The sequence below is a fragment of the Pistacia vera genome, unplaced genomic scaffold, assembly GCF_008641045.1.
Source record: "Pistacia vera cultivar Batoury unplaced genomic scaffold, PisVer_v2 Contig1108, whole genome shotgun sequence".
NCBI lineage: Eukaryota > Viridiplantae > Streptophyta > Magnoliopsida > Sapindales > Anacardiaceae > Pistacia > Pistacia vera.
The window spans coordinates 188925-213070 of NW_022195147.1; the positions used below are offsets into that span (position 1 = coordinate 188925).

Here is a 24146-nt window from a genome sequence, read left to right on the forward strand (position 1 = left end):
ATAGTTTAGTCTTTAATAATAATAAATCAGATCATCAAATCTTAGATCAATTCCAACAAATGAACATGCTGGCAATGCTTTAGCATGTTAAAAATAAAAATAACAGCAATAATATAAAATTTGGTAAATTGATTTCTGATTAAGGATTACAAAAGAGGCTAAATGTATATACAGCATCTGAACTTTACATTTTTGGTTCCCTCCCCACGTTACCTTTTGATCAAACATAATCTCTCATGTCAAGCTGTTTTACCAAAAACCATCTCTCTTCCCCATCCCCCCATAGTAATAACGAATAGAGGAGAAATTAAAATTTCAAAAAAAAAAAAAAGGGGGGCAGAAGAATGGCCAAAAATGATAAGAAGATATGATAAAATAATAATATGAAAAAGAAAGCTACAGCTAATAAAATGTCAAAATTTTAGTACTAAACCTGATGATATATACAATATATACATGCAAGCAGCTGGGGTCAGCCGTTGAGCTTTGATAAAAACTGGCTCAGATTATACTCTTCAGTGTACTGCGATTGATCCCAAAGCTCCTCCAATCCACCTAGTATAGCCTTTACGCCCTTGCCTGTACCCATTAATTTTGGGTCGACATCATCACTTGAGCGCTTTGAGATTGTACCTCCCTGGATGTCAAATTAAGTATCAAATTGGTCACCCAGAGAATCAATGATAGAATTTTGAAAAGAAATGCTCAATTTAATAGAAACTTCCTAACAAGCAAAAAATGCCTATTCAATACAAATTCCACCTTTATGGTGAAATTATGATGCTTAAACACCTTTCAAGAAACTCCCTAGTTAATTAATCTACATGAACTCAACAATTAAACAAACTAATAAAAAGTTCATGGCATATTTTTAAGAATAAAATTCAAAGAACCATAACGACAATTAATGTTCTATAATCATAAATGATGTGCCATTCAGATGTTTTAAAAGTATCACATGTTAAAAACACAGGTAAGAAATAGATGTTATCATATACCTTTCTAGTATTTTCTGCAGATGCAAATAGATCAAGCAACTGGTCAGTATTCATTGTTTTTAGACTGGAATTCTCGGCATTGATGACAGCATTGGCAACTGAAACTTTGAACCGTTGGAGGCTCATAACTTTCTCTTCCAGGGTGCCACGCATAATGAGGCGATGGACATTAACGACCTTTCTTTGGCCCAACCTGTGTGCTCTGTCCATTGCCTGCATGCACAGAGCTTGATGTAAAACACCATTTAAAAAATAAATAAATAGAGGTGGGGAAAACGAAGAGAGAGAGCTTAATTGTATATAAACACTGTTTTTTTTAATTTTTGTTTTCATGATGCCATCTGGTTCATAAAACAGTTATATCTACAAATGCATTATAACGAATATGACAATTACTAAAATCTAAAGGTATTCCCATAAACCTTGGAGACAATTTTTAAGATGGTGACATGTCAATAAATCCGGACACCAATTTATACCAACATTTACTATGATAGCTCATATGCCAACAATGCCTTGCTGCTTTAAATCGCAATTTTTAAAGCAAAATCCAGCAAAGGTTAAAATGTAATTAGAACAACAAAATCCAAGTAGTATCATTTCAGGTATTTGCTTGTCAAAATGAAGATGAAAAGATATTTTCTTCCATCATAATGAAAAACAATTCACAATTAATCAACAAATTAACATGGAGATCATCTGTAATGAGTTCTGAAATCTTTGCCATAGTATGCAATGCTTTATGGAAGGATTCAGCATCTTCAAGAAGAAATGTAGTTCTGCTTGCCTTAGATAAAATATTGACAGCAAAGGAAACAACAAATATAAAGAAAAATAATAATTACCTGATGGTCCCGCATTGGATTCCAATCATGCTCCATGAAAATGAGGGTGTCAGCAGATGTCAGATTTAAACCCAGGCCACCAACTGCAAACAGAGCCATAGTTTTCAGTACACTTCATTACTAGCCTACTTCACAAACAAGAAAAAACCTACCATGCGTTGTAAGCAGCAGGGCATCTATAGTTGGGTCAGAATTGAAAGCTTTCACTATGTCAAAACGTTTTTCTGGTTCAACTGATCCATCTAGGCGTAGGTATGTAACACTGCAATGAAGGAACATGTATAACATTAGTAACAAACTGTATCTTGTTAAGACTTTTGCAAATATACTATTTGCATGATTAGTTACAAGAAAAAATATTTTTGGAGGTGGATTGCATGCAAAATGAAAAGATAAGAGATAGTATTAAGCAAGTACTAGATGACATACAACGGTTAAACAGAGTACAAAAATAGGACATCAAATTTAGAAGACACAGATCCAGGCTATGACAGAAAAAAAAAAAAGAAGAAACAATTTATACATGACAAAACATATAATTTATACACAGTCAACAAAATATATAATTGAGCGCCAAGTAGGTTGGCAAAAGCAGCAAAGAGTAAATGCATTTGTTTACTTTAGATAAGATGTCTCTGGTTCCATAAAATTTTTTATCATAAGAATCAGAGGCATCCACAAATGAATTGATGATTTGACAATAAATTGAAAATAGAGATTAGGAGACTTACTTCTTCATATGGGTCTGAAACAAGTCTCTTTCAATAATATCTAAAAGGGCCTACACCAAACACCATCATTAAACAAATAGCATGCAATATTAACTTGTGATAAAAAAGTTGAATATAACTACACAAGAATTACTTTATGCTGAGCGAATATCAAAACTCTGTGCTGCCCAACATGAAGGGCACCTTCAGAACTGGAAGCATCTACCCCTATTCCACACTCCTCCATTATCTCCTGAAGAGCAACTAATTTGGGAGAATGTTGGAGTTTATGTAGCTCAGAAATGATGTCAGAACCTGAAGGAAAGAGTTCTGACAAATGGCATGAAAGTGACTCAGGAACTTTTTGGCTCAGGACAAGCAATGGATGACTACAAAGTTTCAGCAGGTATTGCAGTGCCTGGAATATGTGAGAGATAGGACACACATCAGCTAGTCTAAATAAAGATAAATAAATAAATAAATAAAAACTTATCTCATCACCTGGAACACATGCGTAGATGCTTTCGGAGAAGCACTATTTCCTTCTCCTTTATCTGCTGACTCATCAATTTTTACCATACTTGAGATTTCTTCTTTAACATGTGAACCAGAAAACTTTTCATAAAGTTTTAATTGGACTGGGCTCAGATCACAGTATCTGTCCTGTATTATCTTTTCAGGCAGGTCTGACAAAACTTCATCTTTGGTTCGACGGAGTAGGAAAGGCATGACCTATAAAGTACAACCACTTTCAGCAAGAATTTCAAATATATTTCATTTTACGCAAGTATTATCAGGAAGGATAAAGAATGAAAAAAAGAATGATGCTTACTTGCTTGTGCAATGCTTCCATAGCAAGTACCCCAGCTTCAGCATCTTTTGCAGAACATTTAGAATCCCTAGCGGCCACCAGTGGCTTCCCGTAAGTGGCATGGAACTGCCAAATAGCATCAAATGATCAGTTGAAAGGGATATATGACAATACCATATATAAAACGAGGGCAAAAGCAAATAAGTGGAATAATTGATCAACAAGCATCATAATGAGAGCCGACTGCAGCAAAAATTAATGATCACCATAACAACCAATATTATTAAGACGTGCAACTTTTTTCTACTATGTTAGTTAATGATATATGCAGGATACATGATTATGAATAAATGCTTTACTGCACTACATTAAGGAACTGAGGGTCTGTTTGGCAAAACTTAATCAAGTAGAGCTTACTAGGAACAACTTATGAAGATATAGCTTTTAAGAAAATTGTTAGTTGTTTAGTTAGGAAAATGTTAAAGAGATTTCTAGTATAAATTACCAAAAAAGGCTTTAACAGACAAGAAAAATCAAGTCATCTTTATAAAAAAATATAGGAATATTTTTTATATTTCAACACTTTGAATGAGCTAAAAGAAAAAGCTCAAATCTTGAGCTTCTCTCAATAGACATAAAATAGCTTATTTAAAATAGTATAAGCAGTTTTGAGATACAACCAAACAACTTATAAAAATTTCAAAAGTGCTTATGATTTTAAATAAGCTCTTTTGGCAAAAGATAGGCCTAACCAAACAGGCCTGAATCACTATACAAACAACTTGAAGTCAAGATAGAACACATACTTGTCTCTCTGTTCCAAGAAACCCAGGCATCAGGAAGTCAAAAAGGGACCACAAGTCTGTGATGTTGTTCTGCGAGAAAGAGTAAACCACTCGTTAAAAAGACTAAAAAGCTATTGAAATTCAGTGATTTATTAAACTTGTATCTAACCTGGATCGGTGTTCCACTAAGTACTAGACGGTGCTGGGCTTTCAGTTGTTTTATTGCGACTGTAATTTTAGATTTAGAGTTCTTGATGATATGCCCTTCATCCAAAATACAGTAATTCCAGAGACATTGTCCAAGATAATCAACATCTTTGCGTACCACATCATAAGACGTAATGATCACATTATGCTTATCAAAATGCTCTCTAAGAGAAATGCGGTCTTGTGCAGACCCCACATATTGAAGAGTACTAACTAAAGAAGCATCAATATACTTTTCTATCTCGAATGCCCAATGACCAACAAGAGTAGATGGGCAAACAATCAAAGACGGATGAACATCCTCAGCATTGTTTGAAGAACGAAGCTCGGCTATGTTAGATGCTACAATAGCAGATGCTTGCAGTGTCTTTCCAAGCCCCATATCATCACATAAGATTCCATGAAGCTTGAAACGTTTTAAAAAGGCCAACCAATTTATACCTTCCTGTTGGTACCTGGAAGTGCAAAATTCAAAACATTGAATACAATGCAAACAGAAGAATTCAGGGAAAAATTGTGTTCCAGAATAAGTATTGTAAACACAATTTACTGGATACTGATGGTCTACTGACCAAATGCCTTTCAATTTTCCTCGATTTGACTCCTTATACTCAAAGTGAACTGCGAACACAAACCTTTCTTCTATAATCTTTCTTTTGAACAACAAACTTAAGAAATCACTCAATGGAAGGAAAAAAAAAATGGTCTCTCACATAAGACGATTTCAAAAGTTGATTTTACAATTCGATATATGGAAAAAGGAATTTAAGGTTGATGTGTAGCGGGGGTATCAAAAGATGACTAGAACTTGAAGAATTATGAAGAAATTAGATGCTGCCAATAGTGACATAAAATAGTAGTAGTCACACCTGTGACTTATACATTACCGTCAAATTACATGAGCTTTAGATTGCATGAAGAAAAAAATCATTAGGGAATAACTAGAAAAAAAATAGTGCACAATAAGATAAGAAATATGGTAAGAAAAATACTAGGCGTCTATGCATTCAATAATAAAACAAAATAACTTATCAGTCCATTAATAAACTATAATAATCTGAAAATTGCAAAGACACTGTAAATTAAAAACTAATATGCAAAAATTGCAAAAGACTGCAGTCTGCCTTACACCAAAAATTTAAAAGAAAATAAGATTCAGAAAAGACAAAAACCTTAACACCTAAAGTAACACATTTTCTCTAAAAACAAATAAAAATATATTAAAAGAGTGATCAAAGAAGTCCAACTCTGATAAATATAACGATAATTATCTTACACAGACATAGTACTAAAGAATTATCATAAAACAACATCCGAATTTGGTAAATAGAGAAGATAAATATCCTCAGATTCTCCACAAGAAAAAAGCCTATAGTGATAATAACAAAACAAATTTCCTAACTCAACTGGTTTAACCCTAAACTACTAGCTACTCAATCTTCAAAGATATTTTATTGCCTAAATTTGATGTCATAGACAACTCAAAAGTAAAGGACTCTTCAAACTTAGAATAGAGAGATTAGCAAAAAAAAATCTCTTTCCCAAGGCTGCATCCATACTTATTTTCAGGAAAAACAGCGAATCAAAAGATATCAAAGAGAAAGAAATGACACATGGAGCTAAAACATTATGATCCATAAATACAGACAGGTAGAATTACCTTCTCAATGTTACTTTTAGTTCAGTGCAGAGCTTATAATCATCAATATGGGAGTTGTCAAGTAATTGCTCCAAAAACTGTGCATCCTCTGCATTTCTTGACAAACCTTCACTCAGCCCTGCAGGTGGGGGAAGGCCCCGTGCTAATGGAAGCAGTGGTACAAGAGATGCAAAACTACGAGTCACACTCTGTCTAACAGAATGATCACAATCACTCATACACCTCAAAAGAGGCACAACTAACAACGGAGCATATGGAACAAGTTCCACACCCAATCCCTGAACAAGCAAACTGATAAGCATACCAGAACCTTGTCTGGTATGAACAGATGTCATATCACCTAACATTGGAATGGCATTTTCAATTACAGCTGCCATAACATTTACTATCATTGACTTGGCCATTGAAGTAATACATCTGGAAACGGCAAGTCGGACAGCAACATGAGTGTGGCAAACACATTTGAAAATGCATGGAAGAAGTGATAGCAGTTTTGGTTTCAAAGTCTCATCCAGCATTGGAGCGATGGAACGTACAACCTGGACATAAGAAACCATAAGAAGCAAAATGAGAAGGTAAAAACATAAATAAAAACCCAAAAATAACCAAATAAAAATCCAGCACTGACTAGATGATTGGAGTCAAAGCCTAATTACACAGAGGAAGCAAGAAACTGATTTGTCAGAATTACTAGATCTTTACAAATAATAGTGTAAATATAACTGTGATAAAGAACCAGAAGAAAAATTAGAAGAAACAAAGAGAATAAGGACAGATTAGGAAGAACAGCAATAAAAGAAGGTTATCCAGAAGAATTAGAAAACTTAAGAAAGAAAGAATAATCCATAGGGGAGAAAAGCATATTCATATTTCATAATTATCAACCACATCAACAATAATGATAGAAGACTTCATTTGCAGGCTTAAGAAACCAAATACTAATTAAAATATAATTCCAGTAATTCTGATCCTAACAAAACAATGAAATAAATGTTAAAATTTAACTAAGATAGCTTAATCCTAAGATATAAAAAAATAAGGACTAAATAGCCCTTTGCATCCTTCCTATATGTCTTACATCAAACTGATTCTGATATTTACTAACTTTTCCAGTGAAAACATTTTAGTTCAATGTTTCAGAATGATACTTTCACTCTACACCTAAGAAATCATTGAATAGAAATTTGAAAACTAAGCCTACAAAAGATTCAAAAGAATAACAAGGAGAAATAATATATATGAACAATAAAAATAAGAAAGTTAATAACCTGGATATTATTAATCAAGATCTGAGGATCCTTAACAGATTCAATAGCTTGTGTAATTTCCTTATCATCATAAGAATTCGCAGGGATGAGAACTTCAGTAAGGCAGTCCCAAATTTTGGGGAGCTTATCAAATAATGAAGCACCAAACTTCTCACACAAATGCCTTAATGCGAGTTCAGACCCTCTTCTGCTAATAAAGCCTTCAACTCTTGACCGGTCTTCACCACCAGCTAGCATGTGAATCTTTGACTTCTGTTTTCCTGTACTACTTCCAAAGGTAAGGAAATCTTGATCATCAATCATCTCCATGGAGCTGATAATTGCAGCTTGAGGTGTCTCACAAGGGTCCATACACGTCAAACTACACATATTTTTTATTAACTTATCATTTGGACCAGGCTTACGAGCAATGCAATGAGAAATAAGCTCTGCAAGCGCCTCAGCAGCCTTCTGTTGTAGTATTTCCTCCTGGATGAAGTATGCAAAGATTAAATAAAATAAAGTAATTTGTGAAATATCGTAATAGTATTTACCTAAAAATACTACCTGCTCTCTTTTGATTGAAGCCATCAAAGGCAAAATGATGGGATTAAGTCGGGCAGGAAGCTCTGACATCCAGACGACTGCAGCAGCAACTAAGGCTGACACAGTGACATGCAAATTACTCTGCAAATTGATCCAGAAATAGACATGTCATAAAAGAATTTAAGAAACAATCTTCCATTACTATATTAATAGTGGATCTAAGAATTTGACTGTAAAGAGCAGTTACAATACAAGAAAACTTCAAAATACAGGTGCAAGAACAAGAGTCCTTTTTCTTTTTTAAAAATAACAAACTGAAAGAATAAGATTCTACTTATCATATTAATGACACTCTATAACCACGTTTCCATAAGTGATGGATGATGTGCATATAAAATTACATTTCACGAGAGCTCTCCATAAGAAGAATAAAAAACAAAAGAAAAAGAGGCTAATGTAGCGGCACTATTAAATATAGAAAATTAGAAACCATAGAGATTACTTTTTAATACTAAAGCACAGACCCAACAGTGTATCAAAAGCGCAACAGGGAAAAAAAATAAGAATATGCCAGGTAGATATGGGAGAATCAACCATAAATATAGATCGATCCTGCAAAAAGCTCAGTTTCTCAATTGACGAAATATACAAACTAAACTTTGATGATTAAAAAACCTCATGTTGTAAAAGATTAAAACTTGAACATACCTGAACACATTTTAGATAGCCTGAAGTCGTCAACAGTCGCTGTTTCAATGACTCTATATCATCAACAATATGCCTATCCAAAGATTCATTTCCATCACTATCCTTGCATACAGGCTGCAGTTTCGATGCAAAGCTGATTGTATCATCTACACTCAAGCTTTCCACATCAATTTTAATTGTTGACAATATATTTGTAAACACGCCAGATGCCTCAACAGCACGTAACAATTGGCTAGCTTCATTTCGCATCTTGGTATATGTTCTTGAAAGCTCAGCATACGGAAGGAGTGAATCTTTTGTGGGAAATGTAGGGTCGGAGCATGCTAACAAATCCAACAACCATTGTTTGAGATGATCAGGAAATACAGGCAAAACTCCAGGTGATCCAGGAAGTTCCTTGCTTTTGATCTCTTTAAACCAAGAAATGAGAACCATGGATGCCACCTGACCACAAAATGCAATTAATCCATAGACAGACAGGCATATAGATAGAAATATAAAACAGGTGGTGAGGCCACCACTGCATTTCTTATCAAAACAAGTAAAAGTGCTACCTGGCGCTGGACTCCAGATAAAGAGGAAAGGGCATTCCACAATGGATCAATCACATATTTCACTGAACCCTCAGGCAACTTAGAAGCAAAAATTCCCAATGCTGATGCGGTAACAACTCGAGTATAAGTTACTGACATTTCCACATCAGCACCAACAATTATCTTAAATGAGTTAGTGGAAGCATCTCCGTTCCTTTCCTGTGGAAGATTTCCTTTCATATGATCCAAAACAATATTTCCAGATGACTCGTTCTCAAGCATCACAGCTCTCATTTTAGCAGCTGCTTTATAATGACTTTTTCGAGGAGGAGCCACAGGCCAAAACATTTTTGCCACATCTAATTGTGAGCCACAAGGTGTGGTAGCAAGTTCTATCCAAGAAGACATAAACAAGCCAGCAGCAGCTTCCAAGTCATTAACTGGGCACTGCATTGATTCACAAACAAAGCTTAGAGGTGATAAACACACAGCAAATAAATGGAAGGAAAACCCTAATAAAATCCAGAAAAATGGAGCTTGTGGTAACAAAACCAATGGATTCAATGTAATCAAATTACTACAACTTGTGTATTACTCAATTTTACGGGAAAAAAAAAAAATCAAAACAAAATTATAGAAGCCAGTTGAGAAGTTGCATTAATAAATATGACGAACAACTGTCGGAATTATCTATTCTAATTCCCGGCATCCCACTTAGCTTAATGATACAGTTGATAATATTAAGAGACTCCAGTGTATAACTTAATGATGCACTAAATCATCCATATCAAATATCAATTCCGAAAAGAAATAAAAATGAGTGTCATATGATGGGGTCAGCCAAAAACCCTATTTCTTCTAATGTTTCTTTAATTTTTCTTCATTTCCTTTGCTTTACAACCCCATCAGTAAATGCACCCTCATAGGAACCCCAAGGTTGGGGTTAATGATAAAAGCTAAGACATCAAGGGTTTAAATCCCCCTGGGGTCTCCGTATAACATCCCACAAGTTTTTGGCTACCAAGGTTGTGGGGTAGGAAGAAGCCCCTAATTTAGAGCTCGGTGAACATAATAGATAAAGTTCAGGAATTACTGGGTATCCAAAAACAAAAAGTAGACCCAGACAGATATGATTGACTTCAAGCCCCAAACTACAAAATACGACATTTAGTCATTAAAGCTTACCTAAACAGTCTAAATAGAACTAGATATTGGTATATGAACTCATTCTACAAAATTAATCATTTACATTGTTTTCAAGAAACAACAGTCATCTCATTTTACATATAAAATCAACATATCACGTCTCCTAATCAGTAAAAGAGACTTACAAAATGTTGCCCGAACAATGTATTGAGAACCATCAAATAGAATTCAAAAGTTTTCCTTTGTTTCTTTATTTATTTATTTAGACAGACTTAAGAAGTTTGGATACATATATTACAGGGGGCCTATAAAAAGTACTGTATTCTGCACAAGTGATACAATATGGATCTCTTACACTAGTATCACAAGTTATCAACGAATTATGCATAATAATACTATTTTATCTTTATCTCTCGTGTGATAGCAAAAGAAATTGAAAGAACCAGTTGGAACTTGTTTTCCTTTCTTCTTCTTCTTTTATTTTTTTTTTTTTTATTTTTTTTTTTGTTTTGTTTCATATTTCAGATTAAGAGATACATTGTAGAGGACTTATGGAGTAGTATTATTGTTTGCACAAGTGATATGGCTATGATTTCTCATCGAAGTATCACAAACAATTGGCAATACCACGTATAAGAGGACTAGTTTTGATTCAAAAAACCTAAACTTGATTTCTTTTTAATCTCTCTTTACATATGATGGCTGAAGAAATTGAAAGAATTGGTTGAAACTTGTTTGCAGCAGATACAAACATCTTTTTACAATGCTGAAGCTCTTGTTCTCCCATTTCTTGTATCTCCCTTATAGTTACGGTTCAGTAGTCACTGTACGTAACTTTAAGCAAAGCTGCTATCTTGAAGTTGGCTTGTCCCTTTTTTATGTAAAGTTTTAGGAATCATAGATTTATTATCATTTCAAATGTCCTAGACAACTTTTCATTGATTTCAGCATTTATGTTTTAGAGGGTTCAGAAAAAGATAATTGATCAAAGGGGAAACAAAAAATAAAAAGTAAAATATTCATGGACTCTGATAAATTAAAACACCTGAACAAGCAGTCTCCAAACTCTATCTGAACACTGCAGAATTTCTTCATTTGATTCCAATAGAAGATTCTGGAAAACAATCCTAAGTGTATCACCCAAAATAAAAGATGGCCAAAAGGAACCGCAAGAGGGCTCAGAAATATTCCTTTTGTAAACAGCTTCAAGAAGGCGCTCCTGCAAATGAAATTCTTCCAGACAATCAACACCATATAATTCGGTTAACAAAAAAAACATGTGGCCAAAAAAAAAATCATAAAAATATCAGTTTTGATGTATAAACAGATGAAACTACAGGTCGCACACCTTTTTGAAACATCTGACCATATATAAAAATTTAGTAATTGACTAAGGGTGAGCCTAGAGTTGCTGTAGTTTCTCCGTTAATCACTTATTTCCTAAGCTCTAATCTGAAAAATGTTTGGTAAACCAATTTGAAAAGTGACATATACGAAGTAGATTATGGAATAATCTATTTATAAAAGGATTCCAAAAGTAGGATTTTGTAGCTTTTAAAATTCAGAAAGTTATTTTTAACAATGTTGAAACCTAAGAATTAACTTAAGTTTTCTTTTTTTATTTTTAATAAATGATTTTTTTATTAAATGAATAATATAATAAAAAATATTAAAATTAAAAGACAGGAAAAGTGGCCAACTGCCACTGACTGCAGTTGGCAATCTATGTTGTGGTGCTAACTCACAATGACGGCAACACAGTTTGCCACAGCAGACCAAAAGAATGCAGCCAAAATTTTTCGGCCTACTGTGGTCATAGCGTCATTGTCGCTGTCAACATTGACAACAGCACCACTACGTAGATTGCCTTACGGTGATCTCAGTGGTGCAAGCGGTGTCACCGAACGTGCCACTGGCAACGATGGCCAACCACCATCGGCAGCTACTAACTGGCTTTTACTTTCTTATATCTTAAAATTTTTAATTTAAAAAAATTATTACTAATACATTAAAAATTTTAAATTAAGAAACTTACTAAATAAAATCTCCATTTTAGTCCATCTTACACATACTAAATTGATTCTCCTAAATGTAAAAGTTATTTAAAATCAATTTAAAAACAAACATCAACAAAATTTTATGTAAAGTTGATTAGGGATAAACTACAGCAATCCCAGACAAAGACCAACCAATTAAAATTTGTACATGGACAAAAACTTAAAGCATGGAGAAAATATTTTACCAAAGTACGAATAGCTGAATGTCGAACTGATGTGATGCTATGCCTCATAAAAGGCCATAAACGGGGTGCCAGCATGGATAAAGTGTAAGGATTTTCCTGAGAGTCTCTTCCTTCTCCTACATCATCACTATGGACTACTTCATTCAGATCAAAATCCTGTTTATCTTTAGATGTGGCTCCAAACATTATAGGAATCATCTCTTCCTGCGAATAGATTTCCGCTAATAGATTCATCACACTGCAAACAGGTAAGAGGCCTTTTGAAAAACATCTCCCTCATACTTCATTGATTAACTACCATAAAATTAAAATGCAGCTCAATCACAAGCCGTGATATTTTTAATTGAATAATTGATTATAGCCATCAATGTAAACACAAAATTTCAATACTACATTAATACAAGTTAATTTCTGTATATTTCAGATTAAGATATAAAGCAGTTACCAAAGGAGCTCAGTATTCTATGCAATGTGATACATTTAAGGAAAGAAGACCTTAGGTGGAAGATAAAGAGTTACTTTTACTTGTTTCTAGATGTTGATTGATTGTCTAAGGGATGCAATCTGTGTGTTGGTCTGTGGGCTTAGGATTTATAATAATATGATGGCTGGCATAGCATTTAAGCATTATATGAAAATAAAATAGTAGTTGAAGAAGAAAAAGGATAAAAGATTTAGGCATCACAACTAAATTGCTTAGATGTCACACTAACAGATGATATCATCACACATTAACAGAAGAATATTGTTGAAAAGCTCTCATAAGCTTGTCTAGTGTCCAATTTGTCAGAAAGAACCATTTATAAGGACTCCTACTGACCTAATACTGCAACAAACTTCGAATCCTAATGGAACCAACAAGCTTAAAACATTGACTAGAAGAGTTCAAGATCATCACCTAAAATGTGGCTAATATGACAACTAAAACAAATAAATACCCGGCACTCTTCTTAGTCCTTTCCAGTGAACCAGAAATCTATAAACATATTCTTAGCACCTAAAACCCAAAAAACAAACAGAACAGCAGCTTATAAACTACATGAAATACGACTGAAGATTAACTAGAAGTGGCCATTAAACCTCCATGCTAATCCTATATGGAATTCTGACAATATAACAGAACTTCTTTTNGTAAACCAATTTGAAAAGTGACATACAAAGTAGATTATGGAATAATCTATTTATAAAAGGATTCCAAAAGTAGGATTTTGTAGCTTTTAAAATTCAAAAAGTTATTTTTAACAATGTTGAAACCTAAGAATTAACTTAAGTTTTCTTTTTTTATTTTTAATAAATGATTTTTTTATTAAATGAATAATATAATAAAAAATATTAAAATTAAAAGACAGGAAAAGTGGCCAACTGCCACTGACTGCAGTTGGCAATCTATGTTGTGGTGCTAACTCACAATGACGGCAACACAGTTTGCCACAGCAGACCAAAAGAATGCAGCCAAAATTTTTCGGCCTACTGTGGTCATAGCGTCATTGTCGCTGTCAACATTGACAACAGCACCACTACGTAGATTGCCTTACGGTGATCTCAGTGGTGCAAGCGGTGTCACCGAACGTGCCACTGGCAACGATGGCCAACCACCATCGGCAGCTACTAACTGGCTTTTACTTTCTTATATCTTAAAATTTTTAATTTAAAAAAATTATTACTAATACATTAAAAATTTTAAATTAAGAAACTTACTAAATAAAATCTCCATTTTAGTCCATCTTACACATACTAAATTGATTCTCCTAAATGTAAAAGTTATTTAAAATCAATTTAAAAACAAACATCAACAAAATTTTATGTAAAGTTGATTAGGGATAAACTACAGCAATCCCAGACAAAGACCAACCAATTAAAATTTGTACATGGACAAAAACTTAAAGCATGGAGAAAATATTTTACCAAAGTACGAATAGCTGAATGTCGAACTGATGTGATGCTATGCCTCATAAAAGGCCATAAACGGGGTGCCAGCATGGATAAAGTGTAAGGATTTTCCTGAGAGTCTCTTCCTTCTCCTACATCATCACTATGGACTACTTCATTCAGATCAAAATCCTGTTTATCTTTAGATGTGGCTCCAAACATTATAGGAATCATCTCTTCCTGCGAATAGATTTCCGCTAATAGATTCATCACACTGCAAACAGGTAAGAGGCCTTTTGAAAAACATCTCCCTCATACTTCATTGATTAACTACCATAAAATTAAAATGCAGCTCAATCACAAGCCGTGATATTTTTAATTGAATAATTGATTATAGCCATCAATGTAAACACAAAATTTCAATACTACATTAATACAAGTTAATTTCTGTATATTTCAGATTAAGATATAAAGCAGTTACCAAAGGAGCTCAGTATTCTATGCAATGTGATACATTTAAGGAAAGAAGACCTTAGGTGGAAGATAAAGAGTTACTTTTACTTGTTTCTAGATGTTGATTGATTGTCTAAGGGATGCAATCTGTGTGTTGGTCTGTGGGCTTAGGATTTATAATAATATGATGGCTGGCATAGCATTTAAGCATTATATGAAAATAGCACAGTAGTCGAAGAAGAAAAAGGATAAAAGATTTAGGCATCACAACTAAATTGCTTAGATGTCACACTAACAGATGATATCATCACACATTAACAGAAGAATATTGTTGAAAAGCTCTCATAAGCTTGTCTAGTGTCCAATTTGTCAGAAAGAACCATTTATAAGGACTCCTACTGACCTAATCCTGCAACAAACTTCGAATCCTAATGGAACCAACAAGCTTAAAACATTGACTAGAAGAGTTCAAGATCACCTAAAATGTGGCTAATATGACCACTAAACAAATAAATACCCGGCACTCTTCTTAGTCCTTTCCAGTGAACCAGAAATCTATAAACATATTCTTAGCACCTAAAACCCAAAAAACAAACAGAACAGCAGCTTATAAACTACATGAAATACGACTGAAGATTAACTAGAAGTGGCCATTAAACCTCCATGCTAATCCTATATGGAATTCTGACAATATAACAGAACTTCTTTTGCCTATTAACCACCTTTTTACTCAAATTTATTGCTTCATTGTTGTTAATGAAGAAATCAGCAGATCATTAGACATACAAACAAAATAATAACATGTACGATAAGCCGCAAAACTCATATTGACCTCAAGAACTTCAAAACCCAATTGGCATACTGAAAATAAGGAAATTTTTCCTCCCTAAAAGCTTGATCCCCAGATGGCACTGGATTTTCACTTAAAACCAATGGCTCAAGGTGTAGTAGAGATGCTAAGGTCACAAGTTCTGACATCAATGACAACAAAAAAAAGGTTACCCAAGGCAGCCTGAAAGAATGCGACATACTGCATCTACACTAAAATTTGTAAGGATGTTTTTGAAACCACGTACCTAATGAATTAAAACTTACAAATAGTTTTTTATTAAATAAACAAGAATTAAAACTTATAAAAAACTTCTTCCAGCCACCAGAAATAGTTTCAAAGAACTTTTATTTTTGTTTAATGAAATTGAATGTTAGTATTCATGTACAAACTTTCTTCATTTTAACACATTACAAGACAAGAAATAAATATTACTAAAAAGGATAAACAAAGAAAAGGATCTAGCATTTCTACATACCTACTAGTGGATGGGCTAAGATCATCCAAATCAAGCAATATATCCCAAAGTAGCATCACAATGGAATGCAATGTTTGACCATCTAAAGCAACAATAGCAGCTGCAGCAGGTATTAAAGCATCTGCAGCAACTGCTCGGACGTCATCATCAGGGTCCTCCAGCCCAGCTTTACATGCAGGAAGAACGTAGCCAAGAAGATCCCGCAGCATCTCCTAGTTCACAAAAAAGAGCCATGATAGCATGATAAGAAATAAGTGGAAACCACATAAAATACCTGCACCTTAAATGCATGGATAATTTCCTATTAAATAAATGCATTGCTTCCAACAGAAAAACTCCATTGATACATAAAATCTTAAACATAAAAGATCCCAATAGTGATAACTAGAACAATAAATAAAACTCAGAGATCTTATATAGATATCTCTTTCAAATAAAAGTGATTTACAAGGAAAACAAATTTAATTTAGACATAATTTTTACCTGTCGCACAGCTACCAGGTACTTGATGCCCAAGAGGCTTCCATGACGAATTTCCCATTCTGGTCTATGCTGAACAAAGAGAATTACAGGATATAATCAGAAAGCAGCAATAAGACTATGTCAAACCCAAGTGTAATCAAGGATTTAAAAAAATGTACTTACAAGGTATTTACCTGCATTTGCAGCAAGATATACAACGTCTCATGAACTAAGGAGGGATGCATATACTTAAAAGCAGCACCTAATGCTTGAGCACAGGTTTCACGTACAGGAGCAACAACCTGATCAGATACATAATCTCCAAACCTGCAAGACAATATAAACTGATCAATGTAAGGATCAAGGAAGTGGATAGATCATTGTTCCTCATCAATTAACCAAAAATGAACTTAACAGAAATCTTCAGATTGTAGCTACAATCAAAAGGAAATCAGAGCCATACCGATCTAGTGATAATATACATAAGAAACGAATTGCACAGTCTTGAAGAAATTCACAATTTTTCTGCCATGAATGCCGAACTAGTTTCAACCAGTTCATCAGCTCACAGTTTTCAGGAAGATTTTTCAACATCTCAGAGTTTAAAGAGGCCTGCTTAACATCACAATAACCCTTCGGCTCTGCTATGTGAACGTCTTCCTTGGACTGATTGAATAGACCATCAAGATTAGATTCTGGCTCCAACTTAATAGAACCAGCATCAAATTGGCCATTGACCTGCTGTGCAGGTAAAGTGCATCCACTATCTTCAACCTTTATGTTGATGTCAAAGTTTTCAGACTTTACAGGAGAGACCAATGCATCCATCAGCATTGTTGGTGACTCTTCAAACTTCATCTTTTTCAGATGTGGCTCTGAATCATCTGCTGGAACTTGCATATTCAAATCAATTTCTCTCTCTCTCTTCATCGCACTTGAAAAGTTTTTGTCCTTAAAGTCAACATCTAGTGCACCATCGGGGCTTAAGTCAGGCATAAACACTCCAGCAGAAGCACCATGATGAGTCAAAATTTCTCTCAATGCCATAACACTACCGTGGCGAACCTCCCAAACTAAAAATATATGGTTACATCCAGATAGTTAATAGAAAAAAAATAAAAATAAAAATAAGAGGAAAAAAAAGGTTCCAAATGTAGAAAAAGCTTACCAGGATCAAACATATCAAGGATGAGCTGTTCAACAAAACTATGGAACGGCCACTGCCCATCTCCATCATGCTCCAAGTTGTCTTCCTCAGGAATAGCATCCACCTGCACAGGAAAGCACCATAAACTTGCTGCACCTCGTGCTAGAAAAAAGCAAAAGCGGAAAGGTAAACTAATCATCGTCTTTTACAGCAAAAAAGAGCTTAAAAGAAAAATGTTGAATCCAACCTCCATCTTGCAAAATCAACTTTCCTGCTGCCCAAAGGGGATTACTATGTATTAGCCATACCAAGACAGACGATATCAATATATTAAACCACACTCCCATGCATCAGTAAAACAATATATTCTAACGGCTCTTGACTTCAACACCAAGGGTCCAACACCTAATTGTTTTGAACTACTCATAAAGCACGTATTCTACACCCTAGCAGATGTCATAAATGGAAAATGCAGTTTTCATTGTCCAGATGAAATATGAGAATGATCGATCCTAATTTTCTAGAAATTTGAATGTGGGTGAAGTGCAGGAGTTAAGCTTCTGTCCTATCTGATTGATAATGCTTCTTCAAATGTTTTGTAGAACCACTGCATGTGGAAACTAGAGTACTTGGGATGTTTTTCTTCTAGATCTTTTGTTTTAGCTGGTGCTTGAGGATGATGATTTAATGATTTTTGTTTATTTTTATAACAAAATGATTGATAAATTCCATAAAAAGGATTTAAATAATGGTGAAAAAGTTGTCCACAAGTAGAATATGCAACAAAGGCACAATACGACTCAAAAGAATCAAAAGATACAAAAAAAAAAAAAAAAAAAAAAAAAAAAAAAAAAAAAAAAAAAAAAAAAAAAAAAAAACACTAGAACATACAAAATGATATCCTAAGGTCAATGATATAACACTTTTTCAGCAAATTCTAATGATCTGGAAGGCAAACTTTCCTCCCAAAGTTCAACCTTTTTCATGGTTGGTGGCGCAAGGCAGGTGGTGTTAAAATGACATAGTGATTGTCTCTTCCCTGATTAATATGTTAGGTTTACGAATGACTATGAAAGAATCCATGATTGGTATGTTAGGTTTAGGAATGAATATGAAAGAATCCATCATTTATTTCTGCACTGTCTTATAGCTCCAAAGACATGGTAAAATTGTGTTAAGTTGGTAATGATTGGGTAACCTTGGGTCATTACGCATCTCTCATCTTGAAGTACCATGCTCCTTTCAAAAGAGATGAGAAGCTCAAGTGCTGTGGACTTGCCGAATTCAGGGTATCTTTCAGATCATTTAAAATGAGAAAAACAAAGACAATTTAGAAACTACTTACTCCTTATGAATGAGAAATATAAAGCCTAAAATATGCTAAATCTATAATCTGATCACAATTCCATGCCACAAAAACAATTTTATTCTAAATCTTGTGATTTTAAAACAGAAAATGAAATGCTCTAGTAGAAAAAAAGTCTGGATCCTAAAACTAAAAGTTAATTGTACAAAGTAGCATTGGGAATTAAAATCTGAATCTAAAGGGAAGGAAACACAACAGCATAAATAAACCAATAGAAAGCAATTCAGTATTCATCATCACTCATACCAAAATAGACATGCATGAAAGCACATGCAGACACACAGATGAAGAATAGCAAATCAAGTTAGGTCCATACATATTTATGCATGCTCATTCCCACGCTTTGCCTATGTGGATTAATGAACCATATACATAGACAACCACAAGGAAACACACATACACATGAGACATGTATATAAATATATAAATCTAGTTTTGAAGAGCAAAAACAAATGGCAAAATGCATTATTTTTTACTAAATAAAAAGATTCTTATACCTTATTTGAACTCAATGGATCAACACGTGAGCCCTTTGGAGTTGTTGCGCTGTGAGCATGAGAGACTTCCATATCTCCATCCTCAGACCAACCTTTTACTTGGTCTTTCGAATTTATTTTTGCTTTTCGCTTTAAGAGATTTAATTCTCTTGCACTTGGCCTTTTAGAAATAACACTGGGAACCATACTCGAAACTAGTTGTTGGATATTACGTACAGAAGGAGACATGTAAAATCTACGGTCTAAACCATTTCCATGGGAATGTAATTTGTGCTCAATAAGATCTTCATCTTTGATCATATCATTGACATCCATAAACTGCTCACATACATCCAAACCTGTAAAATGGCACCATGTTATAGTAGGATATACAAGCAAACAATAACATGAACCTATTCCATCAAATATACATGAAAGACAAGTAAAGAAAAAGAATCATGCATCAAAAGAAAATCAACAACTTCTGAGCGAAAATTTTTACAGAAAACTAAATTATAAAACCAGAAAACTAAAGTGATAAACTAAATAGTTAAAAGAAGCATGAAATAGGTCCGATATTTGTTATCAAATCTGTTTCTTTACACTGCTTAGCTCCACACTGTCAACTCAAAAGCAAGAAAACTAAGGCCATTGCCTTAGGCCACCTCTTGAGTTAAGTCTTCATTAAGAGGATACAATTTAACAAACCAATAATACAAATTAATTATTTTCTTGAATTAAGGAAAACATATATATAATTAGTTCCCTAGAAATAAGATTCAGTAAATATAATTTATTTTCTTATTAAAATAATCATAATCTATTATTATGGATCCAATTTTTATATTTATACATTTCCATTTGTAACAAAATATTTTAACTTATGTTTATTTTCTATAATTAAATGTAGTTAAAGTATTTAAACTCTTTCTTTTTCTTTTCTTTTTTTTTTTTTCTTTTTTTTTTTTTTGTGGCTAGGAAACTATATAAGAATGAAAAAGTATACAGGAATCAACAATTGTCCACAAAAAGAGAACAAGCTATTCCAAGAACCTGAAGGCTCAATAGATCTAGAAGAATTACTGACCCAAACGGCGTTTAAGACTTTGCTTCTGCCTTGTCAATCGATCCCTAGGATTCTTAGAATTATCAATTGCAATGTCGTACTCCTGCATTAGAACTTATATGAGAAATTTAATTCGATATATGCTTTAATGCAATCTGCAAGAGCCATGACAAAATAATCAAATTGTACAATAGATACACAGAAGATGTAGTATTACCTGTCCACCAGATGCTAATAAAGCACCAAACTCCAATACCTTATTGATATCATAACTGTTATTGTTTGGTAGTTAAGAAAGGAACTAAAGTCAGATAACAGAAAAGAAAAAATATTATTTGGACACAAGGATGCTAAGTAAACATAACAGATATATTTTATCAATGAAAATATCGACAACCTTCTAAATGAAACACTTGTTACAATTTTAGAATGAAAACCAGGCCACGCCACCACATCTTCAACAATACCAGATATCCCAGCTTCACACATCTTTGACTCTACAGAAGCGAATAATTCAGTCATAGATGTATGCTTAATATTCTGAGCAATAGCCCCAATAGCATGAGCAGCAGCCACCCTTGTATCCCAATTTTTACTACGAAGATACTGAGAAACCTGTTTCACAAAATACAGAGATCCATCAGAAAAGAAAGTTCTTAAAATTGAAGTTAAAACATATGGCAACAAAGTAGAGATAAATGAGCAGCTCTTATTCAATGAAAATTGAAAGTAATGAAACAAATTTGAAACAACTGTTATGACTAGATGTAGCAGCTCAAGAATCCATTGCAGGTTTTAAAAAAAGAAAATATTTCTAATTACAAATAGCAATATGCTAATAATAGTTGAAGTGGTAAAGACAAAGCATACAGCAACATGGCTAAAAGCGTCATCATATAGATCCATCATAAGCTCGATAAAGTGGTAACAAGTCTAACATCAAGTACAACCAGCAAATAACAGTAGTTATGCAGTAGGCTCATTTAGAAAAGCTATCCTCTGTAAGAAGTTATCTTGACTTGAGCACACTTTGAAAGAGAGAGTCCAAAATAACTAAATCCGCTCGGTTTCCGACTTGGTACAACACAAAGTCACCATTCTCTTTGGTTTTCATAACCAAAAATGAGAGATGCTTAGAAATAGTTTCTTTCTCTTGTACTTCTATCTCCCATCGATTTATTTTCTTGAGTTATTCATTTGATGCTGACTTAATTATTCTTTTTTAAAAAAAGTTTAGATCCTCAAACAATTTGTCATGCCAATTTAAATTGCCTTTTAAGTAGTGTAGATCAATCTTTCTCAGGTGCTCTAGCCTTTTTTAAAGAGAAGGGTTGAAATAACATCCTAGCTTTCCTTAGATGCCTTTGAACTTACTACTGGCTAAGCACAACAAAGTGTCATGTCAAAATAACATGTCTAGCACAACGATATCCCAAAATCTCTTAGAAGAACAATTACAGGAGATAAGAGAGAAGCGCACCCCGATGCATTAGCCCCTCAAGGATTTTCGGCATGGTCACCAGATTTTGAGATCTCAAGCTTGGTACAAAATTCCCTCATATTAGTAAGGTTCAGAGGTTTGATTTGGAAGTTAGAGGGGGACCTATGCCTGGCACACATTGCACTCTAGTAGGTCAAATCTTTGGTTACACCCTTCAGACTATCATCCTTCATGGCATCGTAGGTCCACTAAAGGTCAAATGAACTGCCATTGTCCCTTATAATTCATAGTGGCTTTGTGTACACCAAATTTCATTTCGTGAGGTTTCAATGCATCTGCGCTATTCCCTGTGAATGGTGAATCCATACACTGATCAAAACCAGATATGCTGGAGAGGATCTTATAATCTAGTCTTTCACTAACCATTATTTTGGGATTCATGCTTATCATAGCATTTATATCAAGCTATACTACCCTTCAAGTTCTTTTAAACACATTGTACAGTAGCAAAGCCTTTTATCAAACTACTCTAACCGTCAAGGTCATTTAGATTTTAGACACATTGTACAGTAGCGAGGCCCAGCCACTGCAATGTAAAACATCTTGATTCTTCAATTACTCCATTCTCCCTTTAGATAAGATTTTATTTCAAGAAATTTTCCATATAACAAAGTCTTGATACATTAGAATCCTTATGCACACTTACTATCAATCAATGAACAAGCAAACAAGTGATTAATTTATACAATCTGTCTCACTTTGTCATCAACCAAACTTTACAAAAGACTAACGAAGTAATTACATTCCCGATCAACCAAACTTCATAAAGACTAAGAAAGTAGTTACGTTGCTGAAAGGAATACAGGTTAAACCCAACAATTGCAACTTCTTAAACTGCCCTATGTCTAGTTTCTTAAGCCAGAAAATACAATTTCATAACTTGTTTCAAAAATAGAACATAAGAATAACTGATAAAAATTCCAAGAAGAAACCGTTGATGAAAATTTTATTTCAAACATATTTAACATGTGAACCAGACTGAGAGTAGACATCAATTGAACATCAAAACTTCAAAAAAGCCTTTAATCTAGCCTTGACGATTATACTCAAACTAAATCAAGACCAATTATAATTGCTGCTTCCGTTCTAGTTCTGATTCTCCCTATCTTCATAGCACTTCTCTATTTGTCTCTAATGACAATTAGAGTAATACAATCTTGTAGCTAGTAGAAATACGTCATTTCCCTAGTACAGTAACTGCAACAACTTCTGAACTTAAAAAGGGGAAAAACACATCTGATCATTTTTTAAATACTAACCCACAGAAATTCATTCAAAGAGAGCAAAGGAACAAGATAACCAGTACAATAAAGAAGCAAAGAATAATAAAAATAAAAAATAAATGAAAAACATGGAAAAGAATCATGTACCTTTCTCAATAGAGAACTCAAATCTTGAGGATGTGATTTCGCAATATCCCCTATCTGCCGCGCAGCTGTAAATCTTGTTCCTTGTGTTGAACCAGCTATTAAAATTTCGGTTAAAGAAAACAGCCATTTCTGTCTCACGGCATTGCACAATACAAGCTCATGCAGCTACAAAACTAGGCCTTAGATCCAATAATTTATAAAGAAAAAAGAAAATTAAAAATTAAAGACAGAAACAAAAGATACTGTCCAACAAAGTGAGTAAGCGGTTGAGCCGCGACGATTGCTGAGCCATAACATCAACACCAACAATAAGAACAACAACGACAACCTCGTTACAGGATTCTCGGCATCTTCTTCTATCATTCAATTAACCAACCAATCACTACGCCTCAGTATCTAATCACTACTGTAACAAAATCAAACCAATAAATTAGTCATTTTGCCCTAAGATTACATTCACATTTATAATTTCAATGCTATAGAAATAATTTGAAAACATAAAAATTGTTTTCTGTGTTTTCAAGATACTGTGAAAAGAAAGAGAGAGAGAAAGAAGAAAGAAACGAATAGAAATAGGGTTACCTTGTACGAAGCGTGAAACGGCAGAGACGTGTGGCGTTTTGGAGTTGAAGACGAAGACGAAGACGATGACGATGACGATACTTTTCGTTCTGGGTGTCGAAGAATAACG

The 24146-nt window shown here is 33.9% G+C and overlaps 1 protein-coding gene across 2 annotated transcripts; it reads right to left on the reverse strand.

The window, feature by feature from the left end:
- Positions 1 to 114: 114 nt before the first annotated feature.
- LOC116140345 (TATA-binding protein-associated factor BTAF1) lies at positions 115 to 24146 on the reverse strand. Of its 2 annotated transcripts, none has more exons than XM_031425988.1 (29): positions 24038 to 24146; positions 23699 to 23861; positions 23456 to 23550; positions 20982 to 21199; positions 20802 to 20856; positions 20606 to 20687; positions 19540 to 19877; positions 17698 to 17800; positions 16993 to 17602; positions 16724 to 16856; positions 16551 to 16619; positions 16068 to 16279; positions 14344 to 14581; positions 11242 to 11415; positions 9072 to 9497; positions 8518 to 8961; positions 7831 to 7950; positions 7285 to 7752; positions 6017 to 6555; positions 4319 to 4811; positions 4171 to 4239; positions 3386 to 3490; positions 3052 to 3285; positions 2708 to 2980; positions 2575 to 2624; positions 1996 to 2105; positions 1844 to 1926; positions 999 to 1211; positions 115 to 637 (listed from the first exon to the last, which is right to left on the reverse strand). In XM_031425988.1, exons 2-29 carry the CDS (start codon positions 23745 to 23747, stop codon positions 473 to 475), a joined length of 6168 nt encoding a protein of 2055 aa, XP_031281848.1. In that variant the 5' UTR covers positions 23748 to 23861; positions 24038 to 24146; the 3' UTR covers positions 115 to 472. The 2 variants fall into 2 exon arrangements, with proteins under 2 accessions (XP_031281848.1, XP_031281852.1); XM_031425992.1 differs by having other exon boundaries at positions 473 to 637; positions 2708 to 2971; positions 3055 to 3285.

Excerpts from the sequence above, each read along its gene's own strand:
- LOC116140345 (XM_031425988.1), bottom strand. The coding sequence starts at position 23,747 with ATGGCTCAGCAATCGTCGCGGCTCAACCGCTTACTCACTTTGTTGGAC. Across the intron at positions 11,416-14,343 it reads ATTCAGCTATTCGTACTTTG|GAGCGCCTTCTTGAAGCTGT; the intron begins GTAAAATATTTT and ends TTTCATTTGCAG. Across the intron at positions 1,212-1,843 it reads ATCCAATGCGGGACCATCAG|GCAATGGACAGAGCACACAG; the intron begins GTAATTATTATT and ends CTGTGCATGCAG.